Source organism: Taeniopygia guttata, chromosome 5 (assembly GCF_048771995.1).
Source record: "Taeniopygia guttata chromosome 5, bTaeGut7.mat, whole genome shotgun sequence".
Taxonomy (NCBI): Eukaryota; Metazoa; Chordata; class Aves; order Passeriformes; family Estrildidae; genus Taeniopygia; species Taeniopygia guttata.
Window position 1 is genome coordinate 13,981,098 of NC_133030.1, and position 19,346 is coordinate 14,000,443.

Sequence of the window (19,346 nt, forward strand, 5' to 3'; positions counted from 1 at the left end):
AAAGAAAGGCTCATCAAATTGTTAATTGAAAGACGTTTTTAATCCCTGACTCAGATGTAGCTGTGCATATGTAGTTGCATTATTGTGTGGCAGTTTTCAGTTTAGTGTGGAAGGAGAATGGAAGAATACTCTGTTTCTGGGGGCAGCTTTAGCTTGCTTAGTCTGTGCCTGGGGGACAGCCAGGAACAGAGCTTTGTTTTCATGTCAGTCCTGTAGACTTCCAAAACTGAGTTAACCTGGAGTGATTTAAAGCAGGTGGTGAATTGGTGGATTCACAGGATTTGTGCTTTAAATTGAAAAAAAATTGCACAAGGATTGACAGGTCAAGAAAAATAAATTCAGGCTTGGGTTCAGTTTTTGTGTTGAACATCACCCCGATGAGTGGGAAGTTGTTCAGTTGGTGCTGTTTGGTTACTGGTTATGACACTTACAGTCTACTAAAGAAAAAGAATGCAGCTTTTTTTGTGGAATACATGCCTTGATTGTTGAATATCCCAGTTCTGGGAGTTGTTCTACCTCTTGGCTGCCTTTCCTGTGAGGCCTGAAGCTGGTGTGGGAGGGGGAATGTTGGATGCAGCACTATGGCTCACACAGGGGCAGCAGAAGGTGAAGCTTTCTTTCCTTGATGGGTGACAGTCACAAGAAGCAGGACTGAATGTATGTACATCTTTTGCTAGTAAAAGTATTTCTGATCTTACAGTTTTTAGCTAAACTGGTTTGGGTTTGGATTTTTATGCATGGTTATACTAGAAGTGCCAAACCATGAGCTAGCCCTAAGTGTCAATCCTATAAAATGAGGGAATTTTGAAGATAGGTGTTCTATTTTATTGCACCTGTACAATTGGATAGCTGTATGCTGATGTATGTAGCATCTATGTACATGTACACATTGCATTATAGATTCCATACTGTTTCCCTTTCTAAGCAAAACTTCTGTTGCTACTGTTGGCTCCCTGTTTTCAAATCTTCTCTTATATGTATTCACCTTTTATATTATGTTACACTAAACACTAAAAGAATTTCCCAAAATTACAGGTATAATGATTAAACTTAAAGGCATTAAGCTGACTAATTATGTGTGTCCTCACCTGTAGTGGAGAGAAATCCATCACAAATTTCTAAATAAATGCTGTTTTTCTGTGTTTAAAATGAAGCTGTGGAAATTAGATTGCTTATGCCTTGATGGTGAATATTTACCTAAATTCTAGCCAATTGTTCTATTTAGATATTAGAGTACAAAATGCCAATAAATGAAAACACTGCTTTCTGTTATCATTACTGTACTGTAGTAGTCTGCAACAGAAGGCAAACAGGAAGTGAACAAACCACATTCCTGATTACTTTTTCAGGTAATCTGGATGTGTTCAATAGCAGTTTCAAAATTTCTAGCCCTTAATGCCAAGTTTTGTTGCCATCATAGCTGTGCTGTGGGTGGAAAAGCCCAACCAGAAATGAGCAGATCTAACTGTAAGCTACTTTGCATGTTGTCAATTGACTATAAATTGCAGCAGTCATTGACTCAGTGGAACAAGCTACATAATTCAGGTAAGAGACTTGCATATTTGCTGTATCTAGCCACAGATCTTCACTGAATATCAATGTTCTTGTAAATCACTTATACCAGCCATTTACTAACAGTGTTTTCATAGCTTTTTAATGAATTCTGTTTAATGTAATCTCTTATTTAATAAAGTGTAAGAAAAATGGAACATTAACATCTTTTATTTTAAATATCATTCAGGTATTTTCAGGTATTCATCACTCTTTAAACAGCATATCTTATTTCCCTGGATTTTACTTTCGTCTGAAGATTGGTAAGTCTCTAACAGGAAAATGTTCCTAACACCTTTGTGCAGGTGTTGAGGCAGCAGGTAACTGTTTTATGTACCATTGTTACACAGCAGAAATGTCAGTACTAAGCAACATATACTGCAAGTATCTCTTCTTGAGGGGTTGTGTTGTGTTAGTTTTGCTTTCTTGCTCTGGTGTGATGTTGTGCCATACTTTTTTTTTTTTTTTTTTTTTTTGCTATGTGGCAGACTTTTCTTCCTCAGTGTTTTTAAGTTGTTAACAGCAGAATGTTTTTAGGCAATAAGCTAACCTTTATAAATAGAAAAGGGAAAGTTGACTGTCTTATTATTTTCATTTTATGAGGAGTGTATATTCACATATGTAAAAATATGTGAGTTTTTTTCATGCATATTAATATGAAATGGATGTGTGTTCATGCTTTTAGTCTATCTACAGAAGTACCTGTTTAAGATGCATGGGAATCCCACTCATGCCTAACAACTATAAATGAATTCTTCACTCACAGGATTTCTGTTGTGAAATCTGTGTGCATTAGAAAAAGAGACAACTCTGCATACAGAGACATTTTCACAGAATGTTGTGAGAACAGGTCCATAGCAAGTAAATATTCTCTGTGTAAATGTGGCAGGTATGAAGTCATTAGAAAACATTACATTATCCCCATATCCTTGTGAAGGATTTGTGCTATGGAGTTGTGATTGGAACATCTGAAGTTTTGTCAGATTTCTGTGAGTATGGAATCCGACACTTTCTGGTAATCTAGTTTAATGTTCAGGTGTGGTTTCCATTTTAGAGGATGCAATAGAATATAAGTGCTTTGGACAACAATATATGGATGTACAAGTGGATGGTGAGTAAGAGCATTTTTGGATCAATTCTGTGTAGGCAAGTATTGGTTGCAATCTGTGAGGGTGGCTCACAATGATTCTTTAAAAATTAGATGCTTATTTAAAATGTATTTAAAGAAGCCATTAGGTAACAGTTATTACGTTCTTAGCAGTTAGGCTGATGTTTAGCTGTTTGAATAATGATATTGGGAGGGCCCATATAAACCAGAAGCTGGTTTATATGCAGCTTCTTATAAACCACTGCAAGAGTATCTTCGTGATAAATGTGTCAGGGTGATTTGAGTAGTTAGACCTGCTGTAATGCTGCTCTGAAGAGAGGGTGTGAGGGTAGGCCAGTCTGACTTACAGGTTTCCAATAGGGCCCCAACTGCTGTGTGCCATCCCTTCTTTATATTACTAGGACATGCATTTTTCCTTTAATAAAGTGTTTATTTCATAAATATGAAGTATTTAATATTTAATTTCTAGCAGTAGGATTGTTTTTAGTATTTCATGTCTGTGTTTAATCTCTAGGTAGGTGGAGAAGGAATGTGAGGACCCAAGGAGGTCTTAGATTTAGTGGAAATTCTCTCAACTCTCTGAACTTCTTGTAAATCTCTGTATGAGTGGATGTAATACCTGACAGAAGTGGAATTAGGATTGAAATCCATTCTCTGCACAGGTTTTCCATTTTGTTGAGGTGCTATATTGAATGCAACATAAGTGAATAGAGAAAAATAATTTTGTCTTTGCAGGCTCTTTGGTATGAATAGGGAGTCTTTTACTGGAATTGTAGATTTAGTTTTTTTCAGGGAGGGGAAGGGAGTGGGGAGAATGCCTCAGATGGCAGATTGGCCTGCTTTATTTGTTGTCTGTAGACATGTAAGTTTAGGTGGATTTGGAGCAAGCTAGACCTATGTGGAATATATATGGGTAGAGTCTCTTAATTTCTAAAGCTGAGGTGAAAGGAGGCTGCTTGCTCTTTCCTCTAGGAAACTTGAGTGGCTTTATATTAGTATCTATTGTGTATGAATTTAATCAGTGTGGCTGACTTGCACTTTCTTGTACTTTTCAAATGGGATGTATTGTTCTATGTGATCTTCCAACACCATTATGAAATGTCAGGAATGCATTAAAAAAATCTCTTCTGGAAAATGCCAGCAAGGCCTAGAGTTGGTAAGTCCAGGTGAGTTTTTTATACTGTTCAGTATGAGTTGTTTAAAGTATTCTGTAATTATGTGTTTCCAGGCTAAATGCAGAACCTGATGGATGGCAAAAGCTACTGCAACCTCATCTGTGCTGAGGCTCAGCACATCCAGCTGGCAAGGCCTTTCTGTGCAGACCCACTGGTCACGTTTCATGTGTACCCAGAAGCACCAAACCAGGTCCCTTTGGCCGAAGATTTGTCATTCCTTCCTTTCATGTCGGAGCATCTCATCACGGAGACCTTCTACAGCGAGCCCTGCCCCTTTCCCTACCAAATGCCCCATTCCAGTCTCCACAAAAGTGAGTACTCCTATGGGTCAGCTTTCATCAGGAAGAGGAATGAGAGGGAAAGGCAGCGTGTTAAGTGTGTCAATGAAGGCTATGCCAAGCTGAGGCACCACCTGCCCAAGGAGTACCTGGAGAAACGGCTCAGCAAAGTGGAGACCCTCCGTGCTGCTATCAAATACATCAGGTATCTACAGTCTGTGCTGTGCACCGACTCTGCGGTGGCAGGAAAAGGTGTCATGGAGCCAAATCAAGCACCCAAAGCCACTAATAAACAAACCCAGTTTTTGAAGGCGATCTGAAGTGTTCCAAAGGTAGCCTGTCTGGGAATGTAGTAGCCACCACGTTGATGACGTGTGTGTTCCTGGCGCTTCTTGGGAGCAGATCGTGGCACACGTCACTATCAGCCCACACAAGAGCTTCAACGTTGCAGATAGTTACTACACTTAGATATGAGAGGGACAACTGGGAAAATCTCAGCTGAATGACTTCAGTTAATTCATGAAAATCAGAACATGTTTCTAAATTTGTCACCAAGCTAAAAATGTGACACCTATATGTGTGAAGTAACTGTATGTATCATCACAACCTGCATGCTTTAAAATAAAATCTCTCTACTTATGGGACTGAGATTCTTTGTATTTTCTGTCGTGTTATTGGTTTACTCTCACATGCACTTTCTTAAAATATTCACTCTAATTGCCAGTGTTTCTTTTAAAATGCCTTTTTAAAGGTTCCAAGGAGTGTTGTTAGATGCCAAAAGAAAGGCTAATTCAGTTTAAAATGGAGAAAAATAGAGTAGGGTGGGAGCTCTCTGAAGCACAGTTACTGAACATGGGAAGAACATAAAGTTTTGTGAGTGCTGTTCCATCACTTTATTATTAATGAATATTTTAATTTGAAAACTTTTTGGCATTGTGTAATTTCTGTTGAAAATTGGATTCTTGTACAGATGTCAGTGCTCTTAAAAACTATTAGGACTGCTTACATAATGCACACTATAAAGAGGGCTGGCAATGTTTTGGCCATCAGCATAAAAATAATCCTGCAATAGAAATATTTTGGTACTTTGATTGATAATGGTTGAGGTCTGGAGTGGTCTTCCCCAACCTCCTAGTCTGTGCCTTTGTACTGCTGATGGTTTCAGTTAAGTGTTATAAAATAGAACTGTGTGAAGATGATGGAGAGAGTTTAGCTCAAAACCAATAAAGTGTCTTAACATTTACTCAGTGTAAGGGAATCATTGATTCTAAATAATTCTGCAGAGGGAATGAGAGCTTGTAGGCTGTCTGTGCAGCAGAATGTACCAAAAAATGGGTACAGACTTCCCAAGTGATGTATCCTTCTCCCCAACTGTGCTTATCCCACCCTGTTGCATTGTTCTTATAGCAGTGAATTGAAACATGCCTAAAAAGAGGCAATTAAGTATTCTAAGCACCTCCTCCCCTCAAAAAACCACAAACCAAACAAAAACTAAAAAAAACAAATGTCAAATCTTTGTCTTTCTTTTAAGAAGGACGTGAAAATTAGGGATCTCAGCAGAGATTAATGGTTAGATTTCTGCATTATAATATGACATATTTTTGATGGGCATTTTGTAAGAGAGATGTAGAATTCATTAATCCTTTCCCCTTACTGTGAAAAGAGAAAGTTGTAAAGTGATTTGACCTTGGTTTGTCTCAGCTTCAACCTTTCTTTGCACATTTTAAACATGTTTATTTGTCACACCCTGTGGTGGTAAGCTTTTTTTAAAATTTTCTTTAATCTGAACTGTGACTTTGATGCAGGTTTTTGCCCTGCAATCATAGGCAGAAGCCTAGAGGACACTGAGCTCTCTTAAAATTCCTTCCCTGGAGTGCAGTAGATCCATGGGGAGTTGAAAATTCAGCAAACGTGTGGCAGTCAAATAGTCCTCTCTGAGGTCACATTCTGCTGGGTTTTAACCAGTAAGGTCAGGATGTCCAGTCCTGGGAGTAACAGCTGTGGCAACCTCCATAGCAACTGGGAAACACTGGCAGCAAAAGGCTCCCTGTGCCCAACAGGCAAAAGGGTGACATTTCTGCATTCAGACTAAATCCAAACGGTGTATTGTTACCAATACCAGGTAAGTCTGAAATACTGTGCCCAAGTACTTGGAGTTACCCAGAAAAAGCAGCATAATTGCCTTTGTCAATGCACTGTTGTGTGTAGAAACAGAGTGAATGGTGCTAAAATGTGCTTTAATATAGAATTGGTACTTGCCTTTCTTTGCAAAGTATTACTGACTCCATCTTGTTTTGGTTTAGAACAGGAGTTTGTGCAGTCGTGAAATAAATGGATATATTGTGCTGATTTTCTGACTTAAATATTAATTTTGCAGCAGTTAATCCATTCTTCTTGTTGGGTTTGCTGTGCTAGTTCTCTGAAATTATCTATCTGGGAGTCTCCATAAACAAGACTTCCAGATCATATTTCTTAGATATGAGACAAAATCTCATCTAAACATGAGTGCTTAAACTGCATTTTGTAAAATAAATTAAGCACTTACATTTTATAGGTTGTTGAATTTCCATGCAAATGTTATCATAAGTATTTCTAAGCACTATTTAAAAAGAAAAAAATTAATGGAAGCTTGTCTACTACATCTTTTGAAATTACCAGAGATAGCATCACATCATTGATCTTACTGTGACAGCCTCTGAATAGTTATCACTTGTCACATCTGAGCATCTCATTCTTTCTTGTTGCAAGCCATAATCCTACTGTTAATAAAACATGACAGGACAGCTGAAAGATCAAAATATTTCCTCTTAATACATCATTATAAATAAATAACAGGGAAATGTAATCTAACATCAAGTTCAAAACCTGTCACGTTTACTCAGCTTGTCAACTTCAGCTGTAATTTCTGTCTCAGCTTGTAAAACAGGGAAGGTTTGGCTGGGTCTGTGTACAAGAAAGCATTAGAGGAAGAATGTGTGTATAAGAAAAGAGAGCTGGGTGTTACAGAGGGAAACAAATGTTGGAGGGAGGTGAAAGTTATTATTTTCCTGGAATTTTCACAGCATTTTTAGTTTCCTTGAGTGTGTATATGCCCTTTTTCCAGGTTAGGATTTGGGTGAGTGAAGATCACTGAAGTCAGACATGTGGACTCATCTGGCCAAGTGCCAGTCTGAATATATTGAATTCAGTGTTTTTAAACAAAAATAAGCAATTATTCAAAATTGCTGGCTTCTTGAGGTACACTGGACAGCACTTGCTTGTGTTAGGAATGCCAGTACATTGTCTCTTTTCTTCCAACAGCTCACGACCGAGTCCTGCAGGCAGCAGCTTTTCCAAGTATGGCTCGTTTGGAAGGGTCCCTGCCCAGGGGTCGCAAGTATTGCAGTGTGAGGCCGGCTTTGGACAAGTTTCCATGTTCCACTGTCATATCCACAGTTAATCCCTGCTGCAGGAGCTCTTTTGTTGTGTACCCTGCCTGGATCGCTGAGCACCTCACCCCCCAGAGGTAAAATCAAGTTCCTGTTTAAGTCTGTGATTTGTTTTTTGTTTATCTAAAAGGATAAACTAGGCTGGTGTGTCAGATTAATAAATTAGCAGCTTGAACATCATTTGAGCTTTTTCACCCCTGCACTGGCAGTTTTGTAGATGTATTAAGAAGCTATTTGCTACCTTGGCGATTATGAAGAGCAAAGCCTGAGTAAGCCTCCTATCAAAGAAACATTCCTTTAGTATTATTAGGATAAATAAAAGCATCTTGCATTAGTAGTCATCTTCCATGAAATGTAGCTAATGCTTTGTGACAGGGGATTATTTTCCCAGTTTTGAACTAGAAGCTGTCATTAGCCAGCAGCTCTTTTGTTTACTTCTCTGCTTTGCTGTTCCCTGAATGCTGCTGTGTAAACCATCAGCTTCAGCACTCTGGAGTGCACCTACGCTGAGCTCTGTGCTGCAGATGGATCTTTCCTCCTCAGCTGAAGGGTTGCATTGTCTTGCCAGCTGAACAGCAAAGGGGCTGGTGCAAATAATGCTGGCCCAGGAATCCAGCATGCTCCTGGCTCACTTCCTGTAAACCCCAAAGCAAAGAGATCTGAGTAAAAGCAGGCACTGATGTGTTTTTCCCAAGATCAAAGAATTATCCCAGAACAAGCCAAGTTTTCTGTTTCTTCCCACACTATTTGGCCTGTGGGAGTGCTACAAAATGAGGTGGAGTGTTCCAGTTCTTATACCTTACGAGATTTTTTTTTTTTTTTCATGACCTACAGAATCTATTTCTTTCAGGGCTGACCCATTTTCTTTTCTTCAAGATGCCAGTGGATCAGCCACTGCCTCCCCTCCCCTGGCCCAGCATGGAAGAGCCTGGGAGAATCAGGGGGCACAGACAGCAATGTGCCTGTGCTGGCTAGAGGGGAACAAGATGGATTTTATTACCGTGGTACAGTAAAAGAGGAGATAGAGGTGAGTGATGGTTGCTGTGTGGTAGCTGGGAGCATGTGTAACAGGGAGCAGTCCTCACACACCACCTGAGTTCAGTTTAGTAGTTTTTGGTTCTTCAGTGTAGCAGTTTTTGGTTCAGCTGATGAGATTAGAGAACAGATCACCAGGACAGCAGGTGCTTGAGCAGCCTTGTGCTGGTGCTGGGCACCGAGCCAGGCTCAGGCAGCCCCAGCGCTGCTGCCAGCAGTGTAGGGGCTGCTGTTGTGTGTAGACACAGAACCATCAATAGCACAGGAAAAGGGTTTGTGTTTTATGTACACATGTCCAGCTTGAGTCAGCCACAGACCAGGCTCAGGGTCTTTCCAGAAAGGGTAGTGAAAGCTTTAATTCTTTGGTTTGTTAGCACTTCAAACTTAACACAAAAAAGGAACCTGTTCTTTCTCAAGAACAGGGAAGTACCTCATCTTATTGTTGATGGAAAGCCTCTTGACAGGCCTTAATATAAAAGAAAATAAAAATTCTCAACAACCCCCCAAGAAGCAGAGCTAGCGTTGTATGTAATGAGGAAGGACTTGGGCATGAATGATGAACAGGTCTGAATGGCTTCAGTGTCCCTTGTTCCTTGGCACACAGAGCATGGCTTGTGAAATACACTTGTCTATAGCTTTTTCTCTTGGGAAAGAAAATACAGATCCTAGTGGCAGTGAATCTGAACATATGCTTCACTCATCTTGCTTTCAGCTGAACCTCATGGAGGTTTTTTGGGCTGTCTCAATGCTGAGGTAATACCACACGCCCTAGCTGCTGTTCAGGCTTGTTTTGCCCTAGTCATAAAGGCACAGGATGGTCTCCTAGCAAAAGTTGTATTACCTGGCACATTATTGACTGTTTTTCAGTGGAATTGTTATTTTGTTCCTGGTGACAGTGTGAAAGAGACATGTTCCTGGTAGAGTTTGCCAAACCACTTGTATCACGTGGGAAGCATCCAGTGCATGTGCAAAAAACAGCAAAGGATGACATCCTGGAATATGTGAATGGGATGAAGCACTCCTTGCTCCCTGGAGACAGAGTGCTGGCACCCTGGGAGCCAGATAGGGCCAGGTATGGCCCAGGAACTGTTCTCAGAGGCATTGAGACAAGGGATCCCTTAAGAGGTAAGAAAAGGGGTTGCTGTCTTGCTCCTCTGGAATGCCGGTGAGGATAAACTCCTATCAGGATGCTGCTGCCAGAGAAATTACAGAGCACAGACTACAGCTTAGTGTTGCTCCAAGCTTGCAGGAGCTGATGGACATCTGTGTGTAACCTCACCAGTGTGACCCTAAGGAAGCTGTGACCCATAACAATGTCATCATCTTTGTCCATGGGTATAGCTGGGACATGTAGCTGCCATGTGCAGGACTGTGGCCTTTTCATGACAGATACAAGTAAGACAGCTTCCAGGAAGCATTCATCTGAGCCTAAATGCTCACATTCGTACCAAATGGTCCATCTGGGGGTGATTTCATCACCCACATATAGGAGATTTCAACAGCTCATTCGTTTTTCCTGTGTCTGACAGTCAAGCTCCACTGACTTACCAAAACACTATTCTCAGAGCAGTACTGCTAAATTTGCCAGCAACAACAAAAATTACTGTCATCATTTTCTTGTTCATCTGATGACAAATTGGGTGGAAGGATGCTGCCAGGCCTCTTGTTTTAGTGCTGGTGTCCAGGCTGCCCACTCACCTCTGTGACACTGTGGTGAGATGTTCGAGGGGGGCAAGAGCTGATCCTGCCGCTTGACAGGAGTAGAAAGTGCATAATGCTGTAAAGCCTGATCTGTGTGCACTGCCCAGGCAGGCCAGCTGCTTAAGGCTGCTTGCTTTTTCTCTTAACAGCCTCAGAAGATGAAGAAGTTACTGTCCAGTTCTGGAATGACAAGCAAGTGAAACTCCCCTGTGGTGTGGCCCTGTGGATCCCTCCTAGCCTATGGGAAAGGATTGTGGAGATGATCCACATGCCCTTCACCAGCAGGGTGAAGCCCAGACCAAGCCAGGACTCTAACTCTTGTATTCTTCCCTGCAGTCCTAAGGCAGCCCTGATTCCTGTTTGTGCTCTATGCAGCCTTGCCAAGCACTGCTTGCTCTGCTCTCCCTGCTGGCCACATTTCCACCACCACTGTGCTGGTTCATCAGCCTGGGTAAGGTGTATCTGCTGCTGCCACCCCTGTGCTGGTGCCTGGTGGCCTCTTCCCTCCAGGGCTCTGGTCTTTCAGGACAAGGCTGAAGAGGCAGAATCCAGCAGTGAGCTCTCTCCAGGCCTTCTAGAACTGAAAGGCACAAAACAAGGAGAAGCTGCAGCTGTGGCAACATCTTCTCCCTCTTCTGATGCAGAGAGGGACCTGAAGCTATCCCCCAGTAAGAGTACTGTGGGGGACAGTGCTGTTAACACAGGCTCCAGCTGTCTTGAAAAGCCCAGGCTAAAGAATTCTGCAAGGCCTGAGGGGAAGTACTGGAAAAGAAGCCACCATAAGTCCCATTCCAGTAATTCAGGTACCTTCAAACAACCCCACAGGGAAGCACCTGTCAGAGGGAACAAAACCAAAAGTCTTCTGGGCAGGGCAGTCACTTTGCCTGCAGGTTATTGGTATTAATACTGTAAATTTGCATATCAGACTCTGATGCAATTCTTCCCCCTCAGTGTTTCTGCTGCCTCATCTGGCTCTTCTTTTGGCCACTCATCCCATGGAAAACTACCAGAACAATTAATTTCATTTGGAAGCACAGACATTTCTCTCTGTTTCCTGTCATTTTCCTATGCCTTTTATGATGGTAACATCTTCCTTAACCTGCATAGCTCATCTATTCAGTATAACCCGAAAGTATTCCTTTCAGGCTTAAAGTGCATTCTCCTCTCTTCTGAAATGAATGTTTCTTCATTTCGGTTCTGGTTTCACTCTTATATACAATTTTATTCCTCCCCAGGACCTGGAAGTTGTAGCAGCACATGTACAAAGGGCCAGCTGGAATCCAAAGCCATCTCCAGTGGGGACATGTCCAGCGTGGCCCCAGCTCAGCAGAGTGCAATGTTTGAAACCATCAGGCAGACTCTCAGAGGGCAACTCACACTGAAAGAAATCCTAAGAGACCAAGATTTCAAGCCATCATTGAGGGTAAGATAATCTGTATTAATTCTGTAGTTATGTAAGCAGGAGGTTTGTTTGAATGGGAAAAAAAATTTCCTTGTAAATGGTTTGGAACCTGTCAAGAAAAATTACATTGTTTGTAACTGCTTCCTGAGGCCACCCACCAGTTTTGTGATAGGTAGGAAAGTTCTCCACTAATAAAACCAAAACAAAAATCCCCAAGCCTTAAGGAAGGGCTGAAGCTACTTGGTAAAATGGAAACAATTGTCAGTAGGCATGTGAGCATTCAATAATGCAGATTTCAATTCAGAAACCTGCTAAATGCCCATTGACATCTACCCAAAGTTCTATGTTAAATCTATGGAAAGGTGCTGAGCTCTGTCTATCAAATTGTGATAGTCACAATTTCTGTCTCTGAGAGATAAAAGCAAATTTTTTTTAGTAAACAGTCTTTGCTGAGTTTCTTCTCTTCCTCAGTAGAGGCAAGCAGATTAAACAGCAGATTCCTGCTGTGAAGCTGGGGGATACAGAGTAAGCAAACTGTGTCACAGCTAGGAACAACACCACTACCCTGGTTTTTAGGCCTGGTTTCCCTCATGCTTTAGAAAAACTTGAAAAGAAAATCAGAACCTGAATGCTAAAAAAAGCAAACACAGAAATGAGCAAGAAAAAACTTACAGGAAGAAGGGGAAGATGAAAGAGAATATCAGGATGAACAGTGCTCTGCACAAGAGCATCAGGGTAGAATTAATAAATTACATTCATGAAATGAAATATTAGCTTCTCTGTACCTTCATGCTCTTGCTACTGTGAGCTGACTGCAAGGTAAAACTTGAAATGTACTAAACTTGCATGTTTACAGATGAATCCATTAATAACATGTCTTGGTGAACAGAATATACAGGAATACATCTTGTATTCTTACAATTGTACTCATTCATTTTAAGCAGATGCCAACTTATCAACTGTATGGTTCTTACTTTCTATTTCTGTTCTACTTTATTGTTCAAATAATCACAGTTACATAACTACACACCTTTGTAATTGATTTCCTAGGAATTTTCAGGCCAGTATGGAGATCCAGGCAGGCATGCTCTACGTTAGCAGTGTCAGAGCTGTGCACTGAAGTGACATGAGTTGCCTTTTGGTAAACTAACAAGAAAACAGAATTGTTTCGTTCCAGCCCCAAAGCAGCAGCATGAAAAACAGTAGTGGATGCAATGTGGTAATACAGGGTATAATGACAGAGTTTTATTCCTGTAAAATAGCCCTTGGTGATTTTAAACCCAGAAAATCCATTGCTACTCAGAGATAGCTGAAGCAGTTTTATCACATGAGGCAGGCTGCATCAGAAATGGCTTGCAGCAAACAAGTGGAGTTAGAGGACAGACTTCCCAGAGGTACTCTCTGGGGGGCTGATGTCCCCTCACTGCAGTCAACAAAATCCTCCTGACTTCTGAAGTAGAAAAGTTTTTAATTAAAGCCTAGCAGCTTCTGAAAATCCTTTGCTCTTGCTGTCCAGCTGTGTGTTTCAGCAGTAAAGTTTGTGCTAGCACAGAAAATAGACCAGTATTAAAACTATGTGAGGCAGAGGTGCAGCAGTTAACAAAGACACTGATGCTTTTTTTAGACCAGACTTCTGAGGGATTTGTTTTCTGTCCTCCAGGAAGAAAGCTTTGCAGCATCAGAAGAACAAAGATACAAAGCAGCATCAGATGATAAATGTAAAGTGACTTGTGTTGGAGATGACAAACCTGATGTTACAGACCCTGTCAGAGCTCACTTGCAGCAAAGCAGAGAGAGACATGATCAACTAGAATCCAGTACATGTACAACTGATCAAGTTCAGGGGCTGAAATTTCAGGTAAACTGCTTCTACTCTATCAGTGTTATATTTTTTTAAAAAATCAAGTTCTGCTTTAGGTACTGTCTCAGTAGAGTATTTTTATGGATGAAAATATAATTTTAATAAGTGAGAAGCTCTACTTTCACCCACATTAAACTTGAGCATCCTCATTCTTTATTCCAAAGTGCTACAATAAATTCCTAACTATTTGGACTTGACTTTACAGTTCTGGAGAGATCAGATGTGCTAGTAGGAGCACTAAAAGCCTGAAAGCCTGAACAGATGCACAGCAAGAGTCCAATAAACCTCCCTTGTCTACAGTTCTCTGGAGTGAGCCACAGAAATTCAGCAAAGCAATTTCTGTTTGTAGAAAGCCAGGAGGAATGGAGAAACAATACAAGCTGACAGCTGAAAGATTTTTTTGGGGGGACTAAAGCAGAAGCAAAAGTAGCCAGAGGCTAAAGGACCTGCTACTGTAGATGCAAACAACAAAATGATTAGCATTCAAGCCACTGATTTTTATATTCTGATGAAAATGAACAGAAACCTTAATACTATCAGCTACAAAAAGATGACAGATGTATTTAGATCACATCACTAATTCCAAACATGGAATCTGGTCCTTTGGCAAAGTTAAGCATCCAGGGAGTTAGTGGGACTGCTCATGTTTAAAGCATATGAACTTGGCCATAGCTGCAGTGTGCAGTTGCTCAGCAGTAAATTGGATAATTTAGGGTACGCCACAACCCCCAAAAAAGGGGTTTAGCATGGTCTGCAAAAAGCCAGAACCTGAATCAATAGCTCATGTGCCTAGACTGAACACCTGACATATTTCAGCACGTTTCTGAGTTGGGGCTCTAGGTAGTGAATTTAATTTGCATTTCATTTCTTTACCAGACTAGCAAAAGTACCAACAGGACAGTGGCTTGTGAGCCAGCTGCTCTAAAATCAGTGCCAGCCTGCAGAAGCTAATGTACACCCAATATCCACACCACATGGATCATGCTCTCTCTGGTCTACACTGTGACATGGGGTTGTCTCTGAGGGTCATAGGCTGTCATCACAGAGGCTTGATCATATATTTTATTCCACTGATTGTATCTTTAATTGCTTAGAGCAGAAGAATCTGGAATTACACAGTCACATAACTGGATTTAAAAGGCACACAATGTACAAATATATATAAAAATCAATGTACAAAGTGGGCTGCATATAATTGCATTAACTAGAAAACAAATATACAGGCTATAAAAATGGAGTCCCAAAGAGGAAGCTACTATTAAAGTGCTAACAAGAAAAGATATTTATAGCTCATTACACACATTAAAAAGAGCCTCATGTTTTATTCCTGCTATTGCCAGGAAACAACAAACATCACAGAACAAAAGTTAAATCAACACTTTGTCCTGCACTGACATTTACTACGTGGGTGTGTTCCACCATGTCTTCTGAGATTGCTGTGACAGAATAGATACCAGGAGAAACTTCAATGTAGAAATCTTTGGAAGGTCTTCTGGGCTTTAAGGGAAAAAAAGGAAAAAAAAAATAAAAAGAAGAAAAGCTATGTTATTGGTTACTTATCTTAGCTTTCCAAAAAAAAAAAAAAAAAAAAGTGTTTGGGTAAAAAAATTACATTTCAGCTGCTATACAAATATAATAAGACTTTTCTAAATACATGGAAGGCAGTGCAAGCAAAACTGTAAAATGTTTCTGTCAGTACAAAAATTAGCAAGTGCCATACTCAAAGCATTTTTAGCTAATGTTTCAACCAGTGGAAGTAATCACTGTGCTGTAATTTATGCTGTTTCTCATCTTTTGTGGCGGAGAAGTTCCTGAAGTTGTTTTGTTGAGGTGTTAGGCTTTGAAAAATAAATTCAGTTTTCTTCTCCTTGAGGAACAGGAGTCTTCAGAGAGCCTGTGGAAGGGCCAAGGGCAAGAATGCCACAATCTGGTTTCTAACTAATTGTGCAAGTCTCTGTATGCCCATTTGACTGCCTATACATATATTCTGATTTTGAATGCACCATTGGTAAATCTTCTGTGCCATCAAGGTCTCCAGATCTGTCACAGTTTGTAACCAGCTTGATTCAAAACGATAAAAGAAATGCTAGCAAATACTTCCACTTAAAACCAAAGTATTCTGTACACTTACTCTTTGCTGGCAAGCTTGAGCTTGCCTGGCTTCTACAGGACCTTCAGTCCCCTGGAAAGAAAAAGAGAATTATTTTCTAATGATCCAGCACACAAAGCAAACCCAGGCCAAGAGAAGGGAAGCTTTTAGGTGCATGAAGTTTTTCCCTTCACAAAAGGATGGATAGGACACTGATTGGTGACACAAGAAGTGACTCTGCCTTCCCCAACCCAACACAGGCTTGGATCAGTCCAGGTGTTCTTATGTCATAAGGTCAACCTACATACATGAGTGTGAGTGCCACAGACATCAGGTGGATGACAAGTGCCCCACAGCAAGGGAAGGAACAACCTTTCATCAAAACCAGAAGTCCCTACTTACCTCTTCTTCTATGGAATCCATCTTTCTTTCTACTGACTTGCCATGGTATTTGCAGAGGTGTTTGATTTCATTCTCTTTGCACTTGTTGGCTGCCATAGACCCATAGCACTTCTGGACAGCAACAGAAACAGAAAATATCATGTAGGAGATACCAAACCATACTTGCAGCCACTGCAGATTTAAAATTGAAAGTAGAACTACACAGATAGTGATGGTGTGCACTAATTGGCTGGTTTGTTCTCTGTGAGGGTGAGAACAATGCCTGTATCTCCAAAGGCCACCTGCCTTCTGCTACAGGACTCTCTCACAGGCTTGATTTTAGATGCCTGCTTCCTAACACAATATGTATGGCAGGGACTCTGACACATCAGAACTGAATTCATGAAAATGTCAGAAGGAATACTCTGGAAATGCCTGCCTGTTCAGGCTGGTCAAGAAAAGCCCTGGTGGAAGAAGGCATAGTTTATGGGTCCTTAAGAGGACATGCATGCAAGCCAGGTGCTCTTCAACCCAGTCAGTGAAGATGGGTTCTGCAGGGCATGTGCAGCAGCAGTGCTCTAAAAGCAGAATATGTTAATACTGAAAAATAAGTCAGTAAAGAAGCTGAAGTGTCTTCAAGGCTGGTACTATTTTCACAGCAGTTTTGAGAAGTGCATTTAAGCACACAGCAGCCTTCTTCTGGTTCCACTGCAGATGTACTGGCATCTTCCCCACTGCAAATTAAACTCTTGAGTACAGTTCTGCTGCCATCTGTTGTCACCACAGAGCTCCTCCCAAGGTTACCTTGTTGATCACAGGGACCAAAAAGATCCAAGATATCTCTTATTTCACTGGTGTTTTACAAAAATAAGGCAAATAGCAATTCTTACTTGCAAATCTACTGCTGTGCTTTATTCCTTGAGTTTATGCTCAAATCAACAGCTCTGGTTGCTTGTATTGCAGTATTTGTGAAACTACAAATATATCAAATACTCTGACCTGGTGCATAATGCTTCACAGAGCATCTCTTTTGCATGATGGTACAGAACAAAGAAATGAAATCCAACTTTTGGTGAGAAATGGGTAAATTTTAATCCCTTAGTAACCCTTAACATCTCATCTTAAACTACAAGTTTGTTTGCATTCAAGTGCCTAAATGGTTGTGTTCAGCTGCAGATTTTTATTTGCACTTTGTAAAACTTAGCCATGAACTTGTGAGTCTGACATTTCTCCCCTTTAATGACTCTTCTTTTCTACAGAAGTGACTGAAGCATAAATGTGGAAGTCATCCATTGCTTGTTCCAACTTTAATACTCTTAACAGAGCACAAGATAGACCCAAAGAATAATTTAGGTTGGAAGGTACCCTTAGGATCAGAGTCCAACTGTAAACCTAGTACTGCCAAGTCACTGGTAAGGACGAGCCTCACTACACTTTGTAAAATTCTATTCTGCCCCAGTTTTAGAATTAACTGGTTACTGTGAGTGTAGTACTTTGAAATGATAAAGGATTCCTTAAGAACTAATCACTTGGTGTGCTGAAGTACTATTTTCTCTAATTTAATTGCAGATTTGGGCTCTGTATTAGCCCTGCAGGCAGTGACCTCTCTGCTGTGTTAGGATAACAGATCCCTCAGGGCACAAACTGAATGGAGTTCTCAGAGACTTCAGTGCAGTAGCTGGGCTGCAGGGCTGTGCTCACAAGGCTGGCTCCCAATCAGCCCACCCAGCAGAGCAGTGACACCTGCCAGCCAGAGCCAGTGCAAGAACAGCGGAGCTGTGCACCTGTACACCAAACCTCTCAATTTCAGCTCATCACACACAAAGAGCTGAGCCCACACTCCTTACGCAGTAGCAACATCCCAAATCCAGTTTGGCCTGGTTTTGTCTGGGATAGGGCAAGCTTTCCTCCTAGTAGTTGGCAGAGTGCTGTGTTTTGGATTTAGTAGGAGCACAGTGCCGATAACAAACTGATGTTTTGGTTATTGCTGAGTAGTGCTCACCCTAAGCCAAGGACTGTTTTCATGCTCTGCCAGTGGGGAGGTGCAGAAAGTGCCAGGAGGGAGCAGGGCTGTGACAACTGACCCAAACTAGCCAAAAGGAAATTCCATCCCATAGAATGTCATGTATATTAACAGGGAGAGTTGTCTGGGGATTGCCTGGGCAATGGTCAGTGAGTGGTGAGCAATTGTATTGTGCATTATGTGTTCTTCTCAGGTTTTATTTCTCTGTCCTCTCTTCATCACAATTGTTACTGTTATTACTGTTGGTAATATTATATTTTTCTTTGTTTCAGTCAATAAACTGTTCTTATCTCAACCCACGAGTTTTATTTTCTCCAGATTCTCCTCCCCATCCTGCCAGGGGAGGTGGGCAGGGAGGGAGTGAGCTGTATGGTACTAAGTTGCTGGTGGGGTTAAATCACAGCAGCAAGACTAAATTCAAAACAAACACAGGACACAAGGCATCTCTTCACTCGAGATTCAAACTCTCCCTTATTTCCAGCACCCAGAACTGGATATCAGCCAGCACGAGAGGCTCAATAACAACATGTCATAAGGCCATTTCCCAGCAGAGGTACTGAGTACAGAGCACTGGAAACATTCCTTACCTTGTGAAACAATGTGTTTTGTGATGCCACCTGACATTTCTGCCCCTCTAGCCATACTGTGTTTGCACCATGAAATGGGGAAAACTTCTGCTAAAATCTGCACCGAGCTACTGGTGCCGTCTATAGAAAGTGCGGATAGTGGTGATGCTGAATGCCTCAAATGTTCTCACCTCGGCCGGCACCCCAGGCTCACTGGCTATACAATGAGCAAACCCTGAAGCCTCATTTTTGCAGTAGAAGTGGTGAGGCCTCTGGCAGGCACATTCCCCTCACCTCGCATTCCTCTGAGACTCCTCGCATCAAATTCACAATCGAAGCGAACGCTGCATTGAGGCGTTCCCGGTCTCGGTCCTGCAACGAGAGACATTCCTGGTCATTCCGCCCGCCGCTTAGAGCCCGAGGGTGGTGGGGCACCGAGCCACGGAGCCCTGGGCGCCGTCTCGGGGGCACCGGGCGGGGCGGGTAGCTGAGCCCCGAACGGAGATGTGTTTCCGTGCATGTCCATCGCTATCTGTATCTGTGTGTGCGGGCCCGCGGGTGCGCGCACGGCACTGACCGGGGCCGCGCCCGCCGCGCGCCGCCGCGCCCGCTCCAGCACGTCGCGCGCCATGCCCGCCGTGCGTCCCGCGCGCGCCGCCGCCATCCCGCCCCTGCCGCCGCCGCCGCACTGCGCACGCGCCGCCGCCATCCCGCCCCGGCCCCGCCCTCAGCCCGGCCCGGCCGGGGG

General features: G+C 42.0%; 3 protein-coding genes across 6 annotated transcripts; 2 read left to right on the top strand and 1 right to left on the bottom strand.

The window, feature by feature from the left end:
• Window positions 1-31: 31 nt before the first annotated feature.
• Window positions 32-18,327, top strand: C5H11orf16 (chromosome 5 C11orf16 homolog). Of its 4 annotated transcripts, none has more exons than XM_072929641.1 (8): window positions 32-1,545; window positions 1,742-7,617; window positions 8,417-8,567; window positions 9,472-9,700; window positions 10,426-11,079; window positions 11,512-11,699; window positions 13,339-13,536; window positions 13,745-18,327. In XM_072929641.1, exons 2-8 carry the CDS (start codon window positions 7,451-7,453, stop codon window positions 13,766-13,768), a joined length of 1,611 nt encoding a protein of 536 aa, XP_072785742.1. In that variant the 5' UTR covers window positions 32-1,545; window positions 1,742-7,450; the 3' UTR covers window positions 13,769-18,327. The 4 variants fall into 4 exon arrangements, with proteins under 4 accessions (XP_072785742.1, XP_072785743.1, XP_072785741.1 ...); XM_072929642.1 differs by having other exon boundaries at window positions 1,742-6,234; window positions 7,413-7,617; window positions 8,391-8,567; window positions 13,339-18,327; XM_072929640.1 differs by having other exon boundaries at window positions 1,742-6,234; window positions 7,413-7,617; window positions 13,339-18,327.
• Window positions 3,893-4,432, top strand: ASCL3 (achaete-scute family bHLH transcription factor 3). Its single transcript, XM_030273824.4, has one exon. It carries the CDS (start codon window positions 3,893-3,895, stop codon window positions 4,430-4,432), a length of 540 nt encoding a protein of 179 aa, XP_030129684.3.
• Window positions 14,600-19,322, bottom strand: AKIP1 (A-kinase interacting protein 1). Its single transcript, XM_030273278.4, has 5 exons — window positions 19,176-19,322; window positions 18,893-18,970; window positions 16,031-16,141; window positions 15,671-15,721; window positions 14,600-15,036 (listed from the first exon to the last, which is right to left on the bottom strand). Exons 1-5 carry the CDS (start codon window positions 19,305-19,307, stop codon window positions 14,893-14,895), a joined length of 516 nt encoding a protein of 171 aa, XP_030129138.4. The 5' UTR covers window positions 19,308-19,322; the 3' UTR covers window positions 14,600-14,892.
• Window positions 19,323-19,346: the final 24 nt, after the last annotated feature.